The sequence below is a fragment of the Mugil cephalus genome, chromosome 1 (genome assembly GCF_022458985.1).
Source record: "Mugil cephalus isolate CIBA_MC_2020 chromosome 1, CIBA_Mcephalus_1.1, whole genome shotgun sequence".
Classification (NCBI taxonomy): domain Eukaryota; kingdom Metazoa; phylum Chordata; class Actinopteri; order Mugiliformes; family Mugilidae; genus Mugil; species Mugil cephalus.
Window position 1 is genome coordinate 159,619 of NC_061770.1, and position 16,028 is coordinate 175,646.

General features: G+C 38.5%; 1 protein-coding gene across 1 annotated transcript in view; it reads left to right on the top strand.

Moving 5' to 3' along the window:
- Nucleotides 1–16,028, top strand: part of rcc2 (regulator of chromosome condensation 2) — a 44,964-nt gene continuing 28,936 nt past the window's right edge. The window contains exons 1-7 of the mRNA XM_047579380.1: nt 1–177; nt 1,476–1,684; nt 2,703–2,796; nt 8,248–8,391; nt 8,473–8,604; nt 9,484–9,572; nt 11,262–11,376. Coding sequence (XP_047435336.1) covers nt 1,484–1,684; nt 2,703–2,796; nt 8,248–8,391; nt 8,473–8,604; nt 9,484–9,572; nt 11,262–11,376 — 775 coding nt within the window. The 5' untranslated portion in view covers nt 1–177; nt 1,476–1,483. The remainder of the gene's footprint in view (nt 178–1,475; nt 1,685–2,702; nt 2,797–8,247; nt 8,392–8,472; nt 8,605–9,483; nt 9,573–11,261; nt 11,377–16,028) is intronic.

Sequence of the window (16,028 nt, forward strand, 5' to 3'; positions counted from 1 at the left end):
GTCCGTCTTTTTTCATGGCACTGGTTCTACGGTTATATGTGGGTGATTGGTGCGTTCTTGGTTTCCCGTATGAATACTTTATGCAAACCACGTGGTGAGAAAGCAGACTGCAGCTTCTTTTGTTCAAATCAATCAAACCGAAGACGGACGGAGAGCGGCTGAATCAGGAAATTACTGGTATATGATTCATTTTTAGCTATATGAAGTTGGTTAAACATTTTAAGAAATCAGGGGATTAAACGTACACTAAATTAAATGCGCCAGGTCAAGAAAATATGGGAAAAGTTTTGTTGTAGCATCGTGTTTTTTGTTACCTTGTGGTCCATGTCTTTATTTAGAGTGCCTGCTAGCACTGGGTAGCGAGGTAACGTTAGCTATGAACCCCGTCATTCACATATTTTGTTAATTTTACACATGGTCACTTCAATCTGGGTTGACGGGGATTTTCTGATCTTGTACAGCATACTAACTTGGCTAAACTCGTTCGTATATGAGCTAACTACGTAACTTCATATGCTGTGCGTTAGCATGCCAGCTATCTTGTTACCAAACCACTGAGTGAACAAAGAAACGGAGGTTAGCTGGTCAACCTAATGAGGCTAGCAGATAACTATTAGACCGACGCCGGTATGTAGGTTTTTAGTCTGTTACTGTTCTTTTAGTTTTCACACCAACGTCAATTGATGATACGGTCACTGAAGATTATACATTGCGAAACATCTAGCGTTTATAGGGAGTAACGTTGTTAGTTTTAAAGAAAATTACTTCAAAATTAAATAGTATAATGATTAATAAATTAATCTGTTAAATAACATCTAAGCGGCTTCAACCTTCTCATTCGCTTTAGTGGTGGTACCGCTATTACTGTCATGTCTTTTATTTGAAATTCTTAGCCACCAAACAAAGCTACAACAAAGCCACATTTTGCTCATGAGAACCACATGAACGATGGGCCGCACACTGAAGGCAAAATAGTCGGCAAGTGTTCAACATCACTGGTTACTCTCTCAAGACCGTTGGGAAAACTGTTCCAGATGACTGAAGCAGATGACAGAATTGGTGCAAAGCTGTCATTAAAGAAGGTGGCAACTTACAATCTAAAATATAGCAATTTAAATGCACATAAACTGAATTAATCAGTGAATTAAATTCAATAAAAAAAAAAGTTGTTTTCAAACTTAATGATAATGAATATAGACACGTATATGTTGTGGAGCATCTTCCTTTGGTATTTCGCAGATATTGAGGATTTTACAATTCATTATATACACTTGTATACATCAGCAGACATGCACTTGTAGTCATTTTTTGTTTTACACCTATCACTTGGGATTGTAACGTTTTCTAAGGCGTAGTGTCTCCCAGATCATTACACCTTTTTTTTTTGTTAGTGTGAAACCTTAATTAGTCTTAGTTTTATTGCCATTGTTGTACTCTATATAACTGGATCACTGCCTCTTTCCCCTCAAACCCAGATTAAAAGATGCCACGAAAGAAGGTGACTGATGTCTCAGGGAATGGTGGGATGAAAAAGAAGCGGGCCAGTGGAAAAAGGAAAGAAAGGGACTTTAGTAGCGACGATGAATTTGACTACGAACAGGAGAACAACAAGAAACCAAACAAGCCTGCTGTCAAGTCTGGTCTCCAACCTGTCACTGTGGCAGAAGACGTCAAAGAGAAAATAGTGGGTTTGATGCACTGTCTTTAAACTAAGTGGTGTTTTTGAGAAGGCCACACATAACCACGTGATTCTTAAATTACCTCCCTTCTACGCTTAGCCATAAAAGTAGGGCCCAGTTCACACGGGTTATTAAACATGTTTGGGTGATCCGATCACAAGTGGGCTGTAGTGAACACAGTCATTATTCACATGTGCTCTAGACTACATGCTTGTAGCAGTGTGAATACAATTAGGGATGTCCCAATTTAGATTTTTTTTGCCCTCCCAATCTGGCCTTTAATATTGAGTAGAGGCTGATCTCAAATAAACAAAACACACACACAAAAATAGACTTGATCATTCCTAAGTACATCACATCATGTGAAATATAAATGAGAGGGGTGGATGTACTGGTCACCTTGTGATTGAGTCACCCAAGGTGCATGCATGAGCAGGGCTTACTGATGTGAAAAAAAAAAAAGCTTCACAAAAACATTTCTCAATATTGTCTCATGATTCCTACAGGAGCATTGTCAGAATATTGAATTAGTTCTTGAAAATAATAACTTCTGGTCAGCCATTTTTCTAATATGACCACATACATCCTTGGGTGTTGTTGTTCCCTTCTTGCAGTATAAACATGTTAAGAATTTAATTTTTTATTTTTTTTATCTGCTTTCCAATTAAAGGTGGCCAAAAAAGTTGCCACCTGGATTTAACTAAGCAAATAGGTACAGGCCCCCTGAAAGACTCCTGAGGCATAAAAGTACAGTGGAGAATGAATTAATGATTCCTGAGTAAAATTATCATTGTTGAATTAAAAAAAAAAATCAGTTGTGAGATTTTGTTTAAAGTTCTGAGGAAATTCCAATCACACTTTGATGAGATGAAGATCTTATCAGCAAAATATAAGAATGTTCCTATAATCAAATCGTATGGGCTGAAATGCAGCTGCTGGTTTTGTTTGTGTTTTGACTTTGGGTGGCAGCATGTGGAATTTTTTGCTGGGATTATTTACTCTACTGTGTACTGTTTCCCACAGAAACTTGAGTGCCCAAAGGTAAAAGGAAAACTGCTCATCTTTGGAGCAACCAACTGGGATTTGATTGGAAGAAAAGAGGTGCCCAAACAACAAGGTAGAATTCTTAGCAATCAAATGATTAATTGATTATAATGATTATTGTCTTATTCAATTGAATGGGAAGGTGTGTCTAAACTTTTGACTGATAGTGTAAGTCAAAATTTCCAAAAGTCCATTTAACATTTTCAGCTTCAGCTAAACACGTTAATAGTAATTGTGTAAAGAGTGTTCACCCCCTTGCGTGTTTGACCCTTTTATTGCTTTTGTATGTGCTTGCTTTTATACATCAAATCTTTGTCAATGTTATTTGTCTTTTGATGAGAATTTGCAAAAAAAAAAAAAAAAGTGATATCACACTAAAAACTGATTTTAACAAAATGCCAGTTGATGAAAAAAAGATATGGTAAAGTGAGTGTTTGTTTGAATATTCACCTTCCTGCCAGTGTTGGGTAGATGCACCTTTGGCTCCAATATCCGTGTAGATATGTCTCAATCCGGCTGGCGCATCTTAATGCTCCAATTCTGTCTTGCAAAACAGCTCAAGCTCAGTTTGCTCAGGGAGAAGGGACGTGAACTAGAGATGAAAATTTCATATCACGATTAGTGTCCAGAATTATCATGGTCATTATATTTTCACGGTACTGTTGAAATGTTCTCAAAATGTTCAAATAGTGCTTATACACACACTTGAAATCAACCAAATTTTATTTTGAAAAGACAAATATAAAAAAAAAACCAATGAACTTGAAGATGTAGTAGCCATATCATCGCCGGGTTTGCTTCATGCCCTCTCTGAAAATAACGGAAAACCAAATTTATTATTATTACTATTAATATCATTATCTGAGACATACACATTTACATTACTCCTGTAAAAACAAAACACGTTTTAGTATTTACTTTAGGATTAGTTTTCAACACGGAATGTTTTCTTCTCAAAGTTTACCGGATCTGTGTCGGACTTGTTTGTTGTTTATTTTTAAGGATCCCCCATTCGAAGCATGGTTGAACATTTTTTTTTTTTTTTTTATCTACTTTCCAATTAAAGGTGGCCAAAAAAAGTTGCCACCTGGATTTAACTAAGCAAATAGGTATTGGTGCCCTGAGAGACTCCTGAGGCACAAAAGTACAGTGGAGAATGAATTAATGATTCCTGAGTAAAATTACCATTGTTGAATTTAAAAAAAAATCAGTTGTGAGATTTTGTTTAAAGACAAACTATGACATTCTCCCCTATTTCTACCAAGGTTTGCTGCCTCTCTAGAAATGAGCCCTGTCACCGTGACTTATTCTGTGCGGTAATCAGACACAGTTTTAATGACACTAAAAATTTGCTATGATAATACTAACCGTTGGGAATGTTACTGCAATTTATCATGAAACTGGTAATCGTTACATCCCTAACTTGAACAACTAAAAATTCATGAAAAATTCTGGATTGAAATCTGGACTTTGAGTTGGCCACGTGGAAAATAAATCTTAAGAATAAATCAGAATATAACATGTTTTGTATCATGTTTTATATTGAGTTACAGGCAGGTTATGTAATTAAAAGAAGAAAAAAAAATAATAAATTGTATGATTTTGTCCAAATTCAGTATTGGCCTGTCAGCATATTGTAATGCAAGTGTTATTCCACCAATCACAGGCCATGTCACAGTTTTGCGTGTTCATATTGGTTTCTCTACATGACATTGTTTGTTCATAAACATAACACCAACGTAGTATGTGTACATATTTTAAACCTAACACCGACATCAGACATTGTGAAAATCAGCTTTTTAAATGCATTTATGATACATTTTGGATACGGATATGTTAGTTGCTTTTGCCACTATTGAAGAAGACGCAGTTTAGGAGAAAATATGTCAGAGGCTGAGGCATAAAGGCTGATTAACTAACCCAATGGCCTACCCGTTGGGCCATTGACAAGAAGGAGGGTTGAGAGCCCCATTTTTGCGGAGGATTAAGGAGATTCAGTGGCTCCGGATGGAGACGGCTGCAAGGAGAGGGTCAGCAACACTTACTGGTGTGTGTGCTCAAAAAAAAAACAAAATCCCCTCAAAACAGAAGATCAAAAAGAGATTTTTTAACCCTAACACATTGATAAACTTTTGATCAGTTGACTTTCAGTGTCTGAAAACGGTTATGTGGGTGACATATTATGGAAATGAACAGGTGTCTCCTAGTCTTTAATTTTGTAAAACTAATGTGAACATCCAGGAGCAATGCAAAACATACGTCCATTAATTCGTTTTGTAATCTACTCAGTTCAATCAGTTATTTTCAATGTATATGTAGTCGCTCAGTGTGACTGCAAGTTGAGCCAACCACTCCATTGATGTCATGTCCAGTGACACCACAGTGTTTTAACAGTGAAACTTGGCAGGATTTCAAAATTCCTTGTGCCATCAGTGTTAAACTTAAATAATTGTTTTTTTTTTTTTTTTTTTTCAAATTACAACCAAGTTTAGTGTTTCATGTCTACTTTAAAACAGACTAAAATGTTATATATATATATATATATATATATATATATATATATATATATATATATAAATACCTCCATTTTATTTTTGTGCCAATTAACCCAGCCATAACCTGCAGAGAAAGCACCAAACCTAAATGTTTGTTTATTGAATATCCATATCCTCCCAGTGGTTATGAGCAGTGTTAATTTTGACTGACATTTTGATTTACTCTGAGTCTTCAGGCAAGGTAAAATGTGTCTCACTTTTTAGCTATTTAATTAATCTTATACACCAGTCAGCCACAACTTAAAACTACTGGCAGGACAAATGAATGAAACTGACCATCTTATGGCAATTCAGTGTTCACTTGAATTGTTAGGGCTTGGCATTCGCGTGGATATACCTTACAGATGCACATCCCAAATTTTGTTAAAGTGAAATTTGTGGACTTGAAGTTAAAGTTAGAACATCATTAGTATTATTTAAAGAAAAAAAAACATTCAAAAATTGTTCCAAACTAGAGAAAATAATTATCAGTTAAGAGTAAAATTCAATTTTCAACAACCTGGACAATGGAATGGTTTGGAACTGAAATAGTACTAGTACTATAGAATTTAAAAACCTGTACAAAAAATCCTTGATCCTCTAATCAACTTGAAATGAATAATTATACATGGTTATGTTTTTGTTTATGATGCATAATATATTTATTTGTTTAACAGTTGATGTTAAATTTGCTTGATATGATTTGTGAAGAAGGGGTAGGAGCATATAAGCACTTTTGCTTCTTGTCTCTCAAACTATTTATTTTTGGAAAAAGATGACACTGTTTTTATTTAACGTGATCTTGTTCAGTTTATTTATTTATTTATTTTCATGTTTGTTTTTATTCTTTTATGTTCGACATGAATTTTAACAATAAACCGAGACTAGACCAGACAGTGACACCAGCAGGATGCAGCCTGACATGGGCAGACACACAGAATGGTTTAGGTATAACTCAAAAAACATGAAACAGCACAAGCTGTTGGCCTCCAAACTCCCTAGATCCAAAACTGACAAAGTACAGTAGTGCGATAAAGTGATGGCCCTTTGGTCCTTGATTTTTTTTTTTTATTTTTTTTTTTTTTTTTTAAATTGCAGTTTAATCCCAGTTTTTAAATGAAAGTTGTTATTAAGGGAAAACAAAATCTAGACCTACATGGCCCTGTGTGAAAGTGATTGCTCCCTAAACCTGATAACTGGTTAGGCCACCCTGGTTGAGCAATCAAGCATTTGCAGTAACTTTCTATGAGTCTTTTACAGTAAGGCTGTCAAAAAGACTGGCCGTCATCCTCAAATAAGAAAAGTGTTTGTCAGATTCTCACCATATCTGGTGCACGTGACATATTCTGTCATACTTAACTGACAGAAGCTTCTATGTAAAACTTGATAACTTTGTGTGTTCAACAGCCCTTCTTCCACATGGGGTCCCTCAGGGCTCAATCCTCTGCCCTCTTTTATTTGCTCTTTACTTACTCGGTTCTGTTTTTAGGAAAGTATTTCATTTCATTTTTATGCCGATGACTGCCAGATCTATCTTCCATTGACCCTAAACAATGCCCAATCAGTCCAACCACTAATAGACTGTCTTAACGTCATTAAAGCTTGGCTCTCATTAAATTTTCTTAGTCTTAACGAGAACAAAACTGAAGTAATGATGTTCGCACCAAGTTGTTATTCTCCCCTCAATGTTGACCTTGGCTCTCTGTCATTGTATCTCAAGCACTGTGTCACTAATCTGGGGGTCAAGTTTGAATCTGATTTTAAATTTGAGAAACAGATCAGTGGTGTCGTACAAAAAAGCTTTTATCAACTGCGTCAAATAGCAAAGGTGAAACCCATTTTATCAAGACCTGACTTGGAGAAATTAATCCATGCTTTTATTACGACTCATCTTGATTACTGCAATTCCCAGACCCGTAGACGTGAGCACATCACTCCTATCCTGGCGTCCCTACACTGGCTCCCTGTGTACCACAGAATCAATTTTAAACTTTTGTTATTTGTTTTTAAATGCTTGAACAACCTTGCTCCACCATATTTATCTGATTTGCTTCAGCCGTACTTCCCATCCCGATCCCTAAGATCAGCCGACTGTCAGATGTTGCTGGCAGTCCCTAAAACAAGGCTGAAGCTCAGAGGTGACAGAGCATTTGCTGTTGCTGCACCCAAACTTTGGAATGACCTCCCTTTAAATGTCAGACAGGCCTCCTCGCTTCCTGTTTTTAAATCTCTTCTAAAAATGCACTTTTACTCCCTCGCCTTTAACTGACCTTAATGTTTGTCTGTCATTGGCTAAAAAGCACTTGCAGTGTTTGTTCCTTAATTTGCTTGTTTATTTGTTCCTGTTTTCTTTGCTTGTTTTGTTTGTCTGTTTTTTTTTAATGATTTTGTGTTTGTGTATTTTATGCCTTTTATCTTAATCTTAAACCTATTTTATGTCCCAATGTAAAGCACTTTGGCTTCCCCTGTGGTTTTTAAATGTGCTATATAAATAAAGTTGATTGATTGATATTCTACAGTGGGAGGGCACTGTGAGGACTTTCCAGGAGTTCTGCACGAGTTTCTCGTGAAGTATAAATGACCTAGCCAGAATGACCTTTGTTCTTGTTCTTGCCACCTCAAGAAAAAGTACAATTATATTTCTGTTGTATGAGTATGACTGTGTAACAAGCTTTAAAAAAAAAAAAAAAAAAAAAATAACTGCGGTGTACAGGCCCAGATCAATTCCGTTGTTCCATTTCCATTCAGTTAGTCCATGTCTTAGGTTGGTCTGTATCTCTTGGCTTAGTTAAATGAAAAGAAAAGCTCCCAGAAAGTCTTTACAAAACAGCCGTTCTATGTTTTATACAGCATTTATTGGAAGTGATTTTCAGCAGCAGATTAAAAATGAATCTTTGATGCTGTATTTCTGTATCAAGTCAGAGCTCAGCTAATGTATTCCAACAGGTACCCAGTTAAAACATTTTTTGGTCTCTGATCTGTATTTCTAGCTGCTTTCCGCAACCTAGGCCAGAATCTGTGGGGTCCTCACCGTTACGGATGTCTGAATGATGTCCAAGTTAGCTCTGTGGTGTCTGGTCCCTGTGCTGCACACAGTCTTTTCATGACCACTGAGGGCAGGCTGTGGAGCTGGGGTAAGTAACATCTGTCATAGTGTTAAAGTTCAGAGTGGTGAGAGTAGACCACCATTAAGCCTTTATTTCCTGTGTCCTCAGGTCGTAATGACAAAGGTCAGTTGGGTCATGGAGACACTAAGCGTCTTGAGGCTCCCAGGTTAATTGAGGCCCTGGCAGAACATGTGATTGTGTCTGCAGCATGTGGACGGAATCACACTCTAGTACTCTCAGGTAGGGAGACACGTTTTCTGTAGTTATGATTTTGAGCATTTTTAATATAACCAAATAAAGCAACAGACATACCGCTTTCACGTTGAAATTAGCAGGTTGACCCACCTTGGTGTGCTTTCACACTGCCAGCAGTCCCGGGTCTGACCTCCTGCTGTAAGCTGTGTCCCTTTTTTTTCCTCTGTCTCATACGTCATCGCACCAACAATGTCATCCTTACACATTTAAGTGCACTGGAACAGTGTGGGGTAAATAATGGACAGCATGGTGCATCCCATGCCGCTCCTGCTCATCCTGTCGTTTATCAGGAGGTGTACAGATCAGCTCGCCAGATCTCATGGTGTTGCCAGTCTGCTGCTGTGATCGATAAAGTATGCCTTATCGCTATACAACCTGTCTATATGAACATTTGCACATAATTTCCCGAACATGACTTGGGCTAATTCACCTGCGCTTCCATTAATGGTTGTGTAACAATACATTTGATTTTTTGTAAAAAGAGACAAAAATCTCTGCCCTTCAGAGATCTGCTCCAGGGAGACCAACAGAAAGACTGATCTTATGGGAGTAGACCAAAACATTGCTCTATTAAACAGAACAGGTACATCAACATCGTGTTGTAAACTAGCAGGTCGATGCAGGGTGCCTGTTCACACTGCAGCTGTGCCAATAATTTAGTTCATTTTAAAATGTAAAATCTGTATAAGCTGTTGGTTAAAATGAAAACCAGCATATTTTGGGGTTCCAATATTGTAGGGGAAGATTTGTTCTTTGGTGTTGGTCATCAAATTAAAATTTCCGAATTGATACAACTGTATAATACTGTATACAGTGCTGTGTATTTTTAATTGTGTGGTTGCTGATGTCTTTTTGTCTCTTCAGAGAATGGCACTGCATATTCTTTTGGTGAAAACAAGCTGGGGCAACTCGGACAAGGCAACCAGACTGATGCAGTCCTTAGCCCGACCTTGGTATGTCATCACAGAGGTTACTCACATTTCTGCTGTTTATGGCAGCCTGAGTTGTAAAATTGCCGGTGTCGCAAAGGTGTCCACAAAAAATAGTAAAATGGCATTGCTATAGAGGGTATGCATTGACATCACTGTCATCACTGTCACCGCCTTGGGCCACGCCCCCCTGAGTTGCAAAAACACTGAAATGTCAAGACTGGGAAATGTGAATTATCAGATCCAATTAAGAACAATTGGATTCGACTATGATCCATACGAGCTAATATGGATTTGGAAATGAGGGTTAGCCTCAGTTTCAGTTAGTTTTAGGTTATTTCATTATGATAAATGTAGCTATGTGAATGATGATAACACTAAGAGCTTCACTGAGAAGAAACCTTAGCCATACAATACTAATGTTACTAATGTAGCGCCTGACTGAAGGTTAAAAGGATGATGAGCAAATATTCTGTTTATTATTTTATTTTTTACTTATTGTTGGAACTGAAATAGTTACTGTCGGCTCTAACTACACCAAAACGGCAACATCTACAAACATATCTGACAAATAAGCAAAGAGTTCAAACCAGACATGGTAAAGCAGCATTTAGCTGTTATGCTGCACACAACTGGAACAACCAGCAGAACTCAAATCAGCCCCAACTGTAAGCACCATTAAATCCAGGTTAAAAACATTTAATTTTTTCATGTGCTTATGGCTGAGCTGTTTTATAGCATTTTAAATCGTAATCTTGGATCTGCACTGTAAGTCCTTGTTTTAATGTGTGTGTGTGTGTGTGTGTGTGTGTGTGTGTGTGTGTGGGTAGGTGGGAACATATATATACACCTACACACACATTTTTATTTCTGGTGCTTTTTTCTTTTATGCTGCCCTTTTTGTCTTTATGTAAAGCACAATGAGTTGCCTCTTGGTATGAAATGCGCTATATAAATAAAAATAGCTTGCCTTGCCTTATGAAGTAACTTAAGGTAACTTAAGGTTCATCAAAAAATACATTATAAATAAATATTACCTGACACTAAATGTAAACCACAACACAAGGTTTCAGTGCCTCGATTCCACTTGTTTCTTAGTAATACAGCGATCCATTTACTTCTCATTTCAGTCAGAGATATCTGTAAAAACATTACTGACTGCTTTTCAAGTCTCAGGTACAGTTAATCACAAAACAACTCTTAACTTTTTTTTTTAATTAATTTTACAGTTTAGATGCTATTAAAGCCTGTGATTCAACTCATGTGGCTAATCTCTATGCTCAACTGTCACTTTTTGCCAGTGGCCGTAACCATAGAGACTTGGCTAGCTGTGATGTCATGTGTATACCCTCTATTCCTGAAGAATACAGAATACATAATTTGAGTAATATGAACTGATAAATTTAAAATCCAACTGCTGAACTGAACTATGGAAATGGTCATCCAGTGTGCAAGAACTTCAGTAGCAGGCCTTCCTATTCTTACCATTGACTTAGATATCAACACCCAGATTTAAAATTCTAATTATGTAGTTGAGCCACACCTTCTTGAATTTTCAGACAAATACCATGGCGATATTGGTAATACTTATTGAATCATTGATTTTAGGTACAGTAACATGGAAGTACCCCTTAGTAGACCACAGTGACCATTTGGAAGCTTCATAATGAGCATGGTGGTGTGCCTTATAGTACACTTTGTCTTCCTCTCTAGATTTCCTACAATGGGCAGCCCCTGGTGAAGGTGGCTTGTGGTGCTGAATTCAGTATGGTGGTGGACTGCAAAGGAAATCTCTACTCTTTTGGATGCCCTGAATATGGACAGCTGGGTATACTTACAACTTCCAAGCACATCTGTTTTTAATACATTATCTTTGTTTTACAGTTGTTGATTTCATTTTTTGTTAAGGTCCCTTATTATCATAAGACCTGAATAACATGCATCCTGTGGGGATCAGTTTCTGCTGTTTTGTTGCTGACAAAATTAATAACAGGTGTGCTAAAGGGGCAATGAGACGACCCTGAAATCAGGAAGGGTGTTACAGGTAGAGGCCTCTGTCATTTTCCCTCCTCCTCCTCCTCCATTTGGCTAGGGATAATGTCATGACTGGTAGCATGAGGTGCTACTTAGACGGACTTTAATGATCCATGACAAAAATTACTTTGTCACCATACCTTTGTTGCACATAAAAGTAAACACTCATAAAAACTACAAGAAAGATAAAATAAGATTAAAGTAAAATAAAAATAAGCAATGTAATCAATGTAAAGGCTGAAAGGCGGCCAATCAATATGTGCCATTGCCAGAATGTTTGCAGTGTCTCTTGGCACAGTCTCAAGGAGGTGATTCCAGGATACAGGCAGTTACTCATGTACATCAGAACATTACATCAGAAGGAACAATTCTCCAACCTACCTATAATTCCTCTTATATTCATCATCTACAGATATACACTACATATCAGATTCTACATGTATGCTTTAGTCAGATGTATGTATCTATGACAGGAGTATGTTTATCTTGATTCCTGCTGTTTTCTCTGGTCTTTCTGTCTCTTCCCGGCCATCTTGAGGCAGTTGGGTCCCTCCAAATGACCTAGGTTCTGGTCAAGTTTTTTTTTTTTTATTGGTAAGAAAAGTGACAGTGAGAGAAGACACTGGTAATTATAAAATAATTGCAAAAGACCAAACACATGTTTGCATGTGATATGATAACATAACAAATGTTACTGTATAAAACTACATAAACAATAATAACATATGAATCAGGAAAGACTGGGTAAGGCAGATAGGCACTTAGATTGAGGTCAATATTCCTGGTATTAATGACAATAATAATAATATGTAGATAGCAGACTGGTAATAATTATCATTACAATCAGCACCTCCAAAATTGCTATTGATATACATTAATACACAGGACGAGTTGTTACGATCCCTTCTGCCATGATCTGAGGCAAAACTCCTTTAGAAGCCCAGACCAACTGGAGAACCGACCAGCAGACCAGTGGTCAGGTACTAACTAGCCTAGCCACCAGCAGTAGGTAAGAAATGATGGGAATGTGACCAAACTCCAACCAAACATTTCTTCCTTCTGCCTAGATCAGAAATAAGATACAATCAGACACCAGCTATGTAGCCTAGTCCACAGCATGAGGTAATGAGGTGGTGGGACATGTGACTACCTTTCAACCAACTCCGCTCCCTTCTGCTAGGATCAGAAATAAAAAGCTATCAGACACCAGCTAATAAGATTAGCCACGGAAGTAAACCAATAGAGAACACCTGCCAGATAGCCTAGCCACTAGCGAGATGATGGGAATGTGACCACACTCCAACCAAACATCTCTTCCTTCTGCCTATATCAGAAATAAGAAAGAACCAGACACCAGCTACATAGCCTAGTCAAAAGCCGGTAATGAGAGGTGGTATCAAGAGTAACACACAAGAAAACGCCAGCTAACAAGCCTAGCCAACAACAGTAGGCAGTGTGCGGCACATCATTGAGGTTTTCAAGTGGGCACCTCTCTTCACCGATGTTTCGTTAAGTTAGGTCCACGACACCTCAAGAAGGCTTAACAGTGAACTCCAGCATCCCAGAATCACCCTCCTCAATGCAGCCACCATGCCACCGTGTGCCTATCAACCGACCGATTAAATTAATCCTACTACAACTGCTACCTGTTAACAGTACACGACTAGCCTTACCTTAGCATGCTCCCCAGTTAGCGTGTTTCCTTCTTAGGTACAGCCTCACTCGCTTGCTCCGCTGCCAGGGACATATTGTTTACAGCGACCCTCTGTTCTTTTCCACGAATGCCCAACTCAAACAGGAGAGCAATAGTGGATTTTGCAACAAATCCACGGCAGCCGACCCCCACTGGGCGCACCCGGGCGCTCCAGCCTACTCCGCATATCTATCTCTCTTGCGCTCATTCGCCTCCTCAACTCTGTCTTCCCACAGGACAGTTAATTCCACAAAATACACTTTCCTTTCTATCTCGGGCCACAACAGCAAATCCGGGCTTTTGAGGGTCACGGCTATCTGTTGTGGACATTGACTGTATATACTATGGACAAACCCATCGTGACGTCATCTGTTGGATTCTGAATCTCGAAAATGAAGCCCAAAATGGGCGGAGCCTGTGGTCGCCATGTTGGATGAACTTTACACCGCCCATACTCGGATATTTCAAATATGGATATGGGGTGTTGGGTCCCCAACTGGGCACTACCGGGTTAGCTCAGGCTACCGAGCTAGGCTAATCGCTATCTGAGCTGCTAGCAGCCGGCTAACACAGTGGCCTCGCTTCCGGTTTGATGCCATTTGTCTCGACTAAAATTTAATATATAATACATTAAATACAGTTACGATTTAGAGATTAATGTCTTTAATTTAAAAAAAAAAAAAAAATATATATATATATATATTGGCGTTCTGTTACAAGTTATGAGTCAGATTTCACATCTGGGCTATAATAACAATCGGCAATGGAGTGATGACTTTCAAAGTGTAAAATAATGTATGTGTTATATGTACATAATATGTATGTGTACGGAATATTATTACGCATATTCACATTTTGTTTCCTCAATCTTAATTTATATTACCATCTAACTTAAACTACGTAAGGGATAATGCCCGACGAGGTGTCCATTATCAGAAATTAATGGATGATGTGGAGGCGTCATTTAAATAGAGTAATGTTATGTATGAATCCATACGGTCATATAACATTAATATTTTTTTCCCCGTGTTTTACCATAACATTGGTCGTATGGAAAAAGTAACGTGAACTAGACATTAATGTTTCGTAATTTAGGTGGTGGATTAATATTTCCCAAATGACACACTTCACTTAAAAGTATTAGTAATTATTATTTACGTTCTGACTTCGGTGGCGATTTGATAGATAGCCTCCTGTTAGCCTGGCTAAGAAACCAGAGCCTCGCTGGAAGGCTAGCCTAAGGCTAATTCATTAGATTCACCCCCCGTACAGTTGTCACGAATAGTGAAACAAACCATTGAGACCAAAACCGTTTTTTGAACCAGACTTTAAACATGTTTAATAATGCTGTAAAGTTGGACTTTTTAACATGGGGGTCTATGGGGATTTGCTCCCTTTTGCAACCAGCCTCAAGCAGCCACTCAATGAACTGCATTTTTTTGCATCTATATAGATATAATATATAGATATAGGTGTTAATATTGATATTTAGATATAGACACATATATACGTACATACAGTGGGGGAAATAAGTATTTGATCCCCTGCTGAATTTGTAAGTTTGCCCACTTCCATAGAAATGATCAGACTCTGGTTTTTATGGTTGTTTACTGGTTATGGGTATAGACAGAATATCAATCGAAAATGCATAAAAAACACACAATCTAAAAGTTATAAATTGTTATGTATTTTATTAAGGGAAATAAGTATTTGATCCCCAACAATTCACTTGGGGAATTCAGGCTCCTACAGATTGGCTGGTGCGCATGTGGCACACAGCTGTGCTCAGTCAACTAATTACCAATACTCCTGATCTTAACTCGTCATGTATATAAAGCACACCTGCTCTAAGAATCAGTTTCTTACATTCCAACTTCTACAGCACCATGGGCAAGACCAAAGAGCTGTCAAAAGATGTCAGGGACAAGATTGTAGACCTGCACAAGGCTGGTATAGGTTACAAAACCATCAGCAAAAGGCTTGGTGAGAAGGTGACAACTATTGGTGCCATTATTCGCAAGTGGAAGACCCATAAAAGGACCATCAACTGTCCTCGGTCTGGAGCTCCCCGCAAAATCTCGCCTCATGGAGTGAGGATGATGATGAGAAAGGTGAGGGAGCAGCCTAAAACAACACGGCAGGAGCTTGTTAATGATCTGGAAGCAGTTGGGACCTCCGTCACCAAGAAAACAGTTGGCAACACACTGCGCCGGTATGGATTGAACTCTTGCAGTGCCCGCAAGGTCCCCCTGCTCAAGAAGGCACATGTACAGGCCCGCCTTAAGTTTGCCAGTGAACATCTAAATGACTCAGAGAAGGCTTGGGAGAAAGTGCTGTGGTCTGACGAAACCAAAGTTGAGCTATTTGGCATTAACTCGACCCGCCGTGTTTGGAGGATGAAAAAACGTGAGTATGACCCAAAGAACACCATACCCACGGTTAAGCATGGAGGTGGAAACATCATGTTTTGGGGCTGTTTTTCAGCAAAGGGTACAGGGCAACTTCACTGCATTATGGGGCCAATGAATGCAGCCATGTACTGTAATATCTTGGACAAAAACCTTCTTTCCTCAGCAAGAACACTGAAGATGCCTCGTGGGTGGGTTTTCCAACATGACAATGACCCAAAACATACTGCCAGGACAACAAAGGAGTGGCTCAAGAAGAAGCATATTAAGGTCATGGAGTGGCCTAGTCAGTCTCCAGACCTTAACCCGATCGAAAACCTGTGGAGGGAGCTGAAGCTCCGAGTT